Genomic DNA, 11,060 nt, shown 5'->3' on the forward strand with positions numbered 1-11,060 from the left:
TATATATATATATATATATTCTAAAGTCTTATCTTTGGAGGTATGGCCAATCAAATGAGGACAAATTACAAAGACTCAATTCAACTACGGGAAGCTTCCACGGACTAGCTTACACCGACTATTAATACCTTTCATTTTATTTTATTTTATGTTGTTATCGTCTTCAGCAAAGATATAGTCGTTTTCATCAATACACATGGTCTTTTTTAAATATTAAAAATGTAATAAAATAAATGCGGAGAAATTTTAAGAAAAATGATTTTTTTCACAATTTATTTATTTTTTTAAATCGAACCATGGATGTGAGAAAACACTTTGTTCTCCCGCACCACCACTTTTGGACAATATTTTATAATTTAATATAATTTAAAATCTTATGTAAAAGCAATAAATATTTTTGTAATAATTTTTAGTTATATATAATTTTTTGGTACTTAGTATTTATATCATCTAAGAAGTTCATCAAATTTTAAGACTATAAATATCACAATTCACCTTTGAATAGCAAAAAAAAAAAATAATAGAGAATTGAATATACGGTCATTAGACATTTATACGTTAACACGTGACATGAAAAACATATATTTTAAAATATGCATGTTCCTCAAATTGTGTTTTGAGTTTTTCTGTGGTTTTGTCCGTACAAGAGAATTGAATATACGGTCATTAGACATTTATACGCTCGTATTAACGTAAACTGTATATATCTATGTATGCTGTAATTGCGATATATATATGTATATATATAGTGAAGAATCGAACGTTGATTTGGACCGAGTCGGAAATTATGGTCAAGTTGGAAATCAATTTTATATCGTTATAACAATTTCCAATAAATTGATATTTGTTTGGACAACGCGTACGTATATATAAACCCATTGACCAGCTTTTGAGATTCTTTCCGATTACCACTTTGTTTTATGGAGATGACATGATCTTGGAAAATATTATATTGATCGTTCTAAACTTTCTCCGAATAATTTTTCAAACGTAGCTCAAAAATATGATATTATTTTTAAACTTTCTTGTATTTACCTAGATGTGAATGACTTAGTGGTAATAAAATATGTAAAGTATATTTTTATCTCGGGTTCAAATCTAAGCGTGAGGACAGGTATTCACCAATAATTCTTCCATTTTTTGGGAGATATAATTGGGCCAAAAAGGTGGTGAACTTTCTAATTATAAAGAATCTTTTTTTTTGTATTTGATGATATCATATAATGCTATGAATTCGAACCATTTAATCTTGTCTTCGATCCGCCCATTTAAACGTTTGACGGTTTCGTGGCCTGTATATATTATTATGATTATTAATTTTATTTTATACATTCATTTTTGTTGGAAATAATTTTATTTAAATGTACTTCTATTCCAAAATGAATCTCATTTTTCATCTAATTATTTTATATTTTATTTTTAAATCGAATTACATTTGATTTAATATAATTTAATTTTAAAAAGATATATAATTAATTTTGAATTCAAATTTTATTTAAATATAAACTGTATATTATAAAATTCAATTGGATACTTAAATCATAATGGATTTGAATGTTTCTAAGATGGAATAAATAAATAATTAAACAAATAAGTATGCAGTTGAAAAGGAAAACACGCCGAGAATTCTTGACTGTCAAGTCGTATCTTTTGATAAACATAACAAGAAAATTAATTAGTTAATTAATATTTTGTACAATTATTTATTGGTACTCAATTTTCCAGAGAAACAAATCTGAAGAATTCAAAGGCTTGACCAAAGATACACGTTGTTAAACATTTTTCTGTACATGAAAGTAAAATCAATTATAAAATAATTCTTCATTTTCGTTTCGCTAAACCAAACTAAACCACAAAATCAAACCCAAATAATGTACGATTCTAATTCAATTCAATAAAAAAAATTAACCACAAAATCCATAACCCAAAATAACAATATTTATGTGGGAGTTAGTCAAATGTCTAAATTCAGTCGATGTTGTTTAGGGAAATCAAATGGCCGAGTAGTGTAATTGGTTGAGAAGGATACGGGTATCGTTGTACCATGTCCCATACCATCAATAGTATGGTATAATGCACAACTAAAATATTCATATATATATATATATATATTATTGTATAATATGTAACTATATTATTTATATTGTTCTAAAGTTTTGTTACTCAAAAGAAGACAAATTTTAAGTAGCAGAATATATAGATATTTAGGTTAACTGTAAATTATAATATAATTATGTAATGTTTGATATAAAGGATTATTAGATTAATTTGGTTAATTAAATCTATGAATAATCAAACTCAAAAATTCTAAATTCATTGGATCAGCCTGCCCATAATATTATCCAATTCAAATAAGTTGGATTAAATTGGATTAGATTAATAAAATGACATCTCCAACAATATCATTCCAGGGAAATAACACCTTTCCTTTATTTTATATGAAACTCATAATTTTTTTTTTGTTTCTCATAAAATTTTCATTTTGAAATTTTTGTAAAACTACATTGATTCTGTTTTCATATTAAATCTTGGTTCGGTTTGCCTTCTATTCCAAACCGATTTGATTGGATTTTTATTAAAATTCATTTTCTAAACTTTTTTTTATTAATTATTTTGATATTTGATTAATTTGATTTAAAAATTATATATAATTTATTTTCAAGTTTAATCTGAAACAATCAGTTCACTCATCCTGGGCCTCCATCATGGACTTTGATTTTCCCCTTTGCGCATCTGCACTTTGAGCCTTGAGCCTGCCAATGTCATCGGTTTATATATATATATGTATGTAAATATAAATTACCCGTTTTAAAAATTATTGCCTCTTTCAATAAGCCATTAATCTTATTTTCATCATAGAAATACTGCCGGTTTCTTTACCCTAATTCGCTAATTTTTGGGTAAGATTCATAATTTCTGTTCCATATCTTTAAAGCAATTTCTTAAATTTTATTTTTTACTCCTTTCATTTCAAAATATTTGTTTCACATTTTTTTAAAAAATAGATCAAAAGTCATATATACCCTTATTTGATGATAAAAACAATGCAATCATTAATAATGTATTAGAATTTAGTAGGGATAAAATTGGAAACTATTATAAAAAAATGTCTTAAAAATGTAAAACTATAAAATATTTTGAAACATATAAAATAACCTAAAACTACAAATATTTTGAAACGGAGAGTAACGTGTAATAGTCGGTAGTTCTTTTGCTTCTTGAGTTTATAGGTCTATGTTATTTCCATTTTCAGAAAAATTCTACAGTTTTATATAATTTGAATTCTTATTGATAGAATTTTTTAACAAACATGCTTCTCCATTACTATTTTTTGTTATCAAGTATAAAATTAAATTAAATCGGATAATATATAATTATATAAAAATTAAATATGATATGATAGTAATTGTTTTATATTACTTTTAAATTAAACTAAGAAAATTAAAATAAATCCAAACCTATATAATTTCAAAACAAAAAATAAAAATGATCAAACAAAATATCAACTCCTGATTAGAATGCATCTTTTGTAGTTGAGAGGGTGAGTTACTTAGATCATGGAACCCACACATATCCATTTAATTCTTTAGCTTTCTTTTATACCTTTTTTTTGTATTTTATCTTTTTGTCTCACATATTCATTCAATTCCAGTCTCACTTTTACATGACATGAAATACATTAAAAATAAATATAAAAAATAAAAATGACAGATGGGCATAAAAAGGTTTCCAATAGATACTTTAATTTTTTTTTCATGTTTCTACTTTTTTATTAGATGGCATGTAGTTATTATAACTTCAAAAAGTGGTTTAAAAATGAATGAAATCAAGGACTAATTAGATTGACTTGAGACATGATTATTAGTTTCCCCTAAAAGTTTCTAGGCAATTAAAAATATAATTTGATTTGATGGTTGGGAAAGATATAATAATATTCTCAAATAAAACCATATAAAATAATATTTTTAGTTTATATCCGAATGCAAATAACAATGAACCGGACTGAATTTATATTTTATTCAGGTTTGATTTGTACATTTTTCGTTTGTTTAATTTGGTTTGAAATACAAATTCTTATATTTAAATTGTTATATATATATATATATATATATATATATAATCCAGTCAAGTCTGTTACTTTTTTTCATATAAAAAATAGAATTATCTGGTTTGTTTTGGTTATAATTTGGAACATTGGGAAATTTGGGATAAAATTGGATGGCCCGACCAACTAGGATGATAGAACATTATTAAATGGAGTCCATGTTGGGGGGGTTTTCCGAAATTTTAGGAGTAAAAGGAGGATATTTTAGACAATTCATACGGTTGCCGGGCACAACCCTCGTGATTGTAACAAAGGTCCTCAGATAGGGGCGGGCCCCCTGCCATCCTCACATTTTTTGTCTCTTTTTTCTTACCATTATTAAAAATTAAATTAACATCAAATGGAACATAAAATAGTTAAAATTATTAAATTACAAAGTTGTCAAAAAGTATAAAAAATAAAAAAAATAATTGAAGCTTATCATGCTTACTGTTATTATATTATCCTACTCGTTGATTTTTTTTTTTTACAAAATATAATTGTATAAAAATGTTGGTTTTATTGACCGAAATTTTTTATATTTTTTGTTTAAACAGCTGAATCTTGTTGAAAATTAATTCAAAACCCCATCTTGTTGAAAAGTTGTTTTTTTTATATATGTTTATTCTCAATTGCTGGATTATTTTAGATTGTAAAATTGGGTTATTATGATAAAATTAATTTATATGTTTAAAGTTTTTTTATGTTAGTAGAAAATGAAATAGTTATAGATGTGAATTTTTATTTATATGTCTAATGGTCAAATCTATATTCCTTTTAGATCCACAGTAATTGAGTAAATATTGTACAGCCGACCATCTAAATAGGTAAAAAGGACAATTTGACCACCCATCGCTCGTGATTGAACGGTATTAAGTGTCGAATGTAATATAACTTTACAGGAAAAATTGGTAGTTGAATTTTTAATGAAAAAATATGGATAGATTAGCAAATATATATATATATATATATTGTTTATCAAATTAAATATTTGAAAATTTAGAAAACCGATTTATGTAAAACTAGTCGGTTGGGTTCAATTTGATCCAAATTACACAAATAAAAATAAAATTGTTCCCTAAAACAATACAGTACAAAACATAAATGTTTTGATTCAAAATACAATAATGATGAATAAATTAAATATAGACAAATATAAAATTATAATTAATAATTCAAATAAAAATAAATATCATTTTAAATTACATTTATAATTTATATGTTTGTAAAATCGAAGATCGGTTGGTTCATGAACTCGCTAGACTTGGTCTGACCCAAATCGTCTAGGTCAAACTTGTTTTTGAACCAGTTAAAAATTTTTAAACTTATTTTTAAAAAACGAATCGATGCTATATCTTTGTATAAACATAGATTTATAGCATATTAAAATTATTTCGAATTTAGAAATTTTAAATGTAATTATCTATTTGGATTATATTCAAAATTATTATTTTTATTAAAAATGTTACATTTTAAAAAAATTTAATTTAATTAATTTAAATTTAAAACACATCAAATCAAATTTTATTTAAATATAGTTATATATTATCCAATTCACTTCAATAAAAAATACAAACCTTATTTTATAAACGTTTTTTGTTATATTTAATAAACTTTATTTTAATATTTTAACTTTCTATAATCTTCTCACATAATATTTTTCCTTTCATAGCCTTAACTCCTTTTTTTTTTCTTTTTGACCAAAACACAACAATGCCATGGGTTCTCATCTTCAAATAGATCTTTAGTTCTAACTTCTTTCTATAATATTTTTGTATGGTCCATTTATTTATCTTTTTGACCGTAGAAAATAATATAAAATGCACTTATAAATAGTAATAATTTGGCTAACACAATTCGATGTTTCTCTCTCTAAAAAAGCCACCATTAATTGCACTAAATCTGCTGTCTTCTAATCTCCTCCTTCCACTTTCTCTCTCTAGGAAACTTTTGTCCTTTTCCTCTCACTCTCCCCACGGCAACTTAACTTGCTCATGGAGGAGGAAGAAGAAGAAACTTCAGCTAATGCTTCTTCGTCTTCTTCCTCTTCTTTTTCCTGTTCGTCTGCTAATGTTGCCTGAACGCTGTCAATTGGGAGCTTCTCCTCACTTACTGAAGCCTCCATTTCTCTTATCCTTCTCTTTCTCCTTCTGATCTCTCTCTCTCTCTCTCTCTCTCTCTCTCTCTCTCTCTTTCTCTCTGTGTCTCTGACGCTCTCACTCTGTTTCTTAGTTAATCTTATTAGGTCAGTATCTCTCTCTTTATGCGTCTGAGATTTCTGGGTTTGGTTTGTTTTTATCCTTGGAAATCGAAATTTGTGATTTCTCTCTCGTTTTATTGCATTCGAGTATTGTAATTGTAAGTTGCATTTTAGGGTTTGTGTGTTTTGTTTGTTCTCTCTCTGGAATTTGCGGGTTCTGTTTGCCAGGGTTAATGGCTGGTCAAGTTGTAGCTGGGAATTAGAACCCAGTTTAGCTTTCTTCTTTCTTACTGTTTGTGCATTATAGTTGTCGGAGATTCATGTGTTTTCTCTCTATTTGGACAAAGGAGTTCAACTAATGCTGTTTTCTTTGATTGTTTTTGCTACTACTTACCATCTCTGTTCAGATCTGTCATAAAAATCAGATTCAGAGAATCCCAGAAGAACAGGAACAAAAGTGTTTGGATTTCTGTTTGAAAGTCATCGACTTGAACTTTTTAGCTAGATATAATTACAATGTCAAGAGGCAGGGCTCCAAACATTTTATTGCCATTGCTTTGAGACACTTATATGCCTGCTGATTCATGAAATGACACAATGTTGGGGATGATTCTTGTTGTCCGGTGCCTTGATCATTTAGTGTCAGTGCTTTGAGACACTTATATGCTGAATTCATGAAATGAGACGATGAATTATGGGGATGGTTCTTGTTGTCTATTTAGGTTGATTAAATGTTTGGATTTAAAACATTTCCTTATTGTCATGGGTAATGCAAGATGCCTTTCTGTAATGATTCCTAGATAATTTTGTGCTTGTTGACTTATAAACATGGTTCTCAGCGGCACATATGCATAAATGTGTGTATGGATATGTGCGTGGACATGTGCATATGTAATCCAGATTAAAAGCTTTTCTGAAATTGAGAATGTTTTTCGACTCTTTGCTCTCGAGTTGTTTTCATTTCTTGCGTGATTATATGCTAAAAGTCAAATCTAATGGTTATTTGCTGTTCTTTCAGGCGTTTTCTGTCAGAGATATAGTTTACCTACTCTTTGGTTTTACGTTCTTCTTGGACGTTGTTGTGTCTTGGGCAACTTTCGGTTTTTTTATCTTATCTTGTTTTCTTGTAACTGAGAAGCTAACAACGGACACATTTTATGTTTCCTTCTAGGTAGAAGTAACAAATAACCAACATACTTGAGATACTTTTAGCAATGGACCAGTACGAGATTCTCGAGCAAATAGGGAAAGGATCTTTCGGTTCAGCTCTTCTCGTGAGGCATAAGCACGAAAAGAAAAAGTGAGCTATGAAAACTTCGGTCCTTTTGGCCAATTATACCATAGATCCTGCTTACAAAAAATGTTCAACAGTTTCTGAATCATTCCTCGGTTCCATTAGGTATGTCTTGAAAAAAATACGTCTTGCCCGACAGACCGATAGGACCAGAAGATCTGCACATCAGGAGGTTGGCACACTACCACTCAAAACTCGATCCATTTTGCGTTGTGTTTTTCGCATGGTTTGATCTTACGTTCCTGGGTTTCTGTAGATGGAGCTCATCTCGAAAATGCGTAATCCATTTATCGTCGAGTACAAAGACTCGTGGGTAGAAAAGGTAAGAAGAGCATGCCTTTAGATTTAACAAAACTTTTGTATCATTTCACACCTTGTGAATTGAAAAATCTCTTATTCTTTTGTTTGGTAGGGCTGCTATGTGTGTATTGTCATAGGTTATTGTGAAGGAGGAGACATGTAATCTCCCTGTCCCCTTTTATTTTCGTTGTTTTGATCCTTTCTCATATAACCATCCTTGTGGCTTCTTAATACAAGTCGAAGGGTTTCACATTCTTCTTACGCTACAGGGCGGAAGCGATCAAGAAAGCTAATGCTGTGCATTTTCCCGAAGAGGTGTGTTAATGTGATTTTGGGGAGGTTTCTGTTTATGCAATCATAAATCTTGAATCGGTGTTTTCTCTTTTTCTCAGAAACTATGCAAGTGGCTTGTTCAGCTTCTAATGGCCCTCGAGTACTTGCATGCTAACCATATTCTTCATCGTGATGTCAAGGTACCAATAACAGGTTCTCGTCTCTAAAATCCGAACCCGGAGAGCTCAGATTTTTTCGATCTGCTATTATAATTTTCTATGTTTATGCAGTGTTCTAACATATTCTTGACCAAGGAGCACCATATACGCCTTGGTAAGCATATCTTTCGAGCCTTCTTTCACTGATACATTTCCAGAAAAAAAAAACTCATAATAATTTAAATAATCCGTGATTGATTCCTCGGCAGGTGATTTCGGCCTTGCAAAGATTCTAACATCCGATGATCTTACTTCCTCCGTGAGTTACACAGCTTTTCTATATACGTATTTGCCGTTTACTTTTCTTGTGTTACTTCTGAGAATGTCTTTCGGATGAATTTTAGGTTGTCGGGACTCCCAGCTATATGTGCCCGGAGCTTTTGGCCGATATTCCTTACGGTTCTAAATCCGATATCTGGTCTTTAGGTACGTTGTTTCTGAAATCTTGGAAGAGATTATTTACTTTCATTATCTAGTAGCCACCTGGTCTTGAATTCTCTATTACAGGATGCTGTATGTATGAGATGACTTCTCTTAAGCCGGCATTTAAAGCATTTGTAAGTTACCATGTGAAATCTTAAAAAACCGACCTTAAAATCATTTCTAATCTATTCTTAATACCATTTACGATGATTAGGACATGCAAGCACTCATAAACAAGATAAACAAGTCTATTGTGGCTCCGCTTCCGACAAAATATTCCGGTCCATTGTGAGTCTATCTATTCATTCTCGAGTTTGTATTTTAGATATCTCGAATTTCTTTACATTTGCAATGTTTTTCTGATGCCCTTTTGCGTACCGTACCTTGTTTTCAGCCGAGGTCTTGTCAAAAGCATGTTGAGAAAAAACCCGGAACTCAGGCCATCTGTACGTTAAACCTTACCGAGCTGAAACCTCAAACTGAGGCTTGTAGCTGTAGTTTTTGTTACTCGTGTATGTTAAGTGTTAACTATGCAATGTATGTGTTTTTTGTTGCAGGCTTCAGATCTGATTAGACATCCACATCTTCAGCCTTATGTTCTCGATGTCAATCTCAGACTCAATAACCCGAGACGCAGTACATTGCCTTCACAATGGCCGGGATCCAAGAAGATTGTGAAGAAAACTCGGTTTTCTGAACCCACTGTCAGTTGTCCACCCTTTACAGACAGACGACGCTATTCTGTCAGGAATGATAGAGCTTTGAATCCCGAGGCTGAGGAAGACTCTGTATCTTCCATCAAATATATGAGCCGAAAAATTTCGGGTTTATCTGTCGAAAGCAGCAATGATGGAGAGGTCATATGTAAGCCTGTTACTTCGAGTGTTTCCAAGACCTCGAAATATACTCTGAAAAAGGCATCGACCGCATCCAGGAGATTGATGAAGCCAGGAAGGAATAGCCACTCGGTATTGAAATCTTACCCTTTTCTTTTTCGTGTCACTTAAGGTATCGTAGTCGCTATCGATACCATATGAACAATGTAACCATGTGAACTTGGAATTGGAATCGTTTATTGGAACATTAGGGTCCGCAATTCGATTTCTTTTGTGTGTATCACGGGTTTTGTTTTTTGCGTTCCAAAGAGCTTAATCTGGTATTGCCCTCGTTCGTCAGGGCAAAGAGCTTAATCTGACATTGATTTTCTTTTACGTTTCAGCATCCGGTTTCAGGTGTTACCCCGAAGAAGATAGCACCTTCAGCTCGTCGGGCTTCTCTACCGCTCCCGAGAAAGGCTACAACCCAAGAAACTGCGGCCTATAACCCTACAGTTGGTATCTTACAAAACGTGAAGTCTCCTGAAGTTTCCATTAATGAGCCACGAGTTGACAAGATAGCTGTTTTCCCGTTAGCCTCGTACGAACAAGACATCTTCTTCTTTCCGATGCACGGGAAAACATCATCCAAGGGCTCAACTGGCTCGCCCCGGGAAAACATAGTGAAGGACCGCTCCATAACGAAAGACAAATGTATGGTTCAGACAAGCAAGCCCGGGTTCACAGAGACAACATGGCAGGGAATCCAACTGAACTTGTCATTTTCTGATCACAATGCAACCCTCGGTGGCTCGAGCCGGGCTACTACTGCTACTATGTCCTCGGATACGAGAAGACGAAGGTTTGACCCTTCATCGTATAGGCAACGGGCTGAAGCATTGGAGGGTCTGCTCGAATTCAGCGCGAGATTGTTAGTTGAGGAGAGATACGACGAACTCAACGTTTTGCTAAAGCCTTTTGGTCCTGGTAAGGTTTCTCCCCGAGAAACAGCGATTTGGATCGCCAAAAGCTTGAAGGAGAATGCCAATGCCAAACACGAGAGCGACTGATCTTCGATCTCGCCCAAGAAATCATCTTTCGGTTCGTTTCTAACCGATCTTTGTTGGAAAATAGTCGTAGTCAGAACTCAAGTAGTTATATGTCTGAATTTTTATGCTCAGTGGCTCGGTCTGGAGAAGAAACATTAGGAACTGATCTCGGTAGAATTTGGTTTAGCTCGGTTTGGTTCGGTTATGCCCCGGTCGAGTTGGTTTGGATTTATGCCCGACTTGCTTCAAGGGTTTTAGTAGAGGAGGAATACTAAAGTTGTATTGTTGGGATAATCTTACCTGTAGCTTTCCACTGGTTTTACCGGTTTAGTTCCGTTATGTTTTTTTATCTTCCAGATTTCCATTTTTTTTTTCTATTTTTGTTTGATATGAATATCTTAAAG

The 11,060-nt window shown here is 31.8% G+C and overlaps 1 protein-coding gene across 2 annotated transcripts; it reads left to right on the forward strand.

Moving 5' to 3' along the window:
* The first annotated feature begins 5,979 nt into the window (after positions 1-5,979).
* LOC104823428 (serine/threonine-protein kinase Nek1-like) lies at positions 5,980-11,007 on the forward strand. 2 transcript variants are annotated; one of them, XM_010555006.2, is made up of 15 exons: positions 5,980-6,329; positions 7,460-7,584; positions 7,684-7,750; positions 7,835-7,900; positions 7,991-8,037; positions 8,148-8,193; positions 8,271-8,351; positions 8,442-8,484; positions 8,579-8,628; positions 8,714-8,795; positions 8,877-8,926; positions 9,007-9,080; positions 9,187-9,238; positions 9,350-9,760; positions 10,012-11,007. In XM_010555006.2, exons 2-15 carry the CDS (start codon positions 7,499-7,501, stop codon positions 10,675-10,677), a joined length of 1,821 nt encoding a protein of 606 aa, XP_010553308.1. In that variant the 5' UTR covers positions 5,980-6,329; positions 7,460-7,498; the 3' UTR covers positions 10,678-11,007. The 2 variants fall into 2 exon arrangements, with proteins under 2 accessions (XP_010553308.1, XP_010553302.1); XM_010555000.2 differs by having other exon boundaries at positions 5,981-6,329; positions 7,456-7,584.
* Positions 11,008-11,060: the final 53 nt, after the last annotated feature.

This window comes from Tarenaya hassleriana, unplaced genomic scaffold, assembly GCF_000463585.1.
Source record: "Tarenaya hassleriana unplaced genomic scaffold, ASM46358v1 Cleome1, whole genome shotgun sequence".
In the NCBI taxonomy this organism is placed as follows: Eukaryota; Viridiplantae; Streptophyta; class Magnoliopsida; order Brassicales; family Cleomaceae; genus Tarenaya; species Tarenaya hassleriana.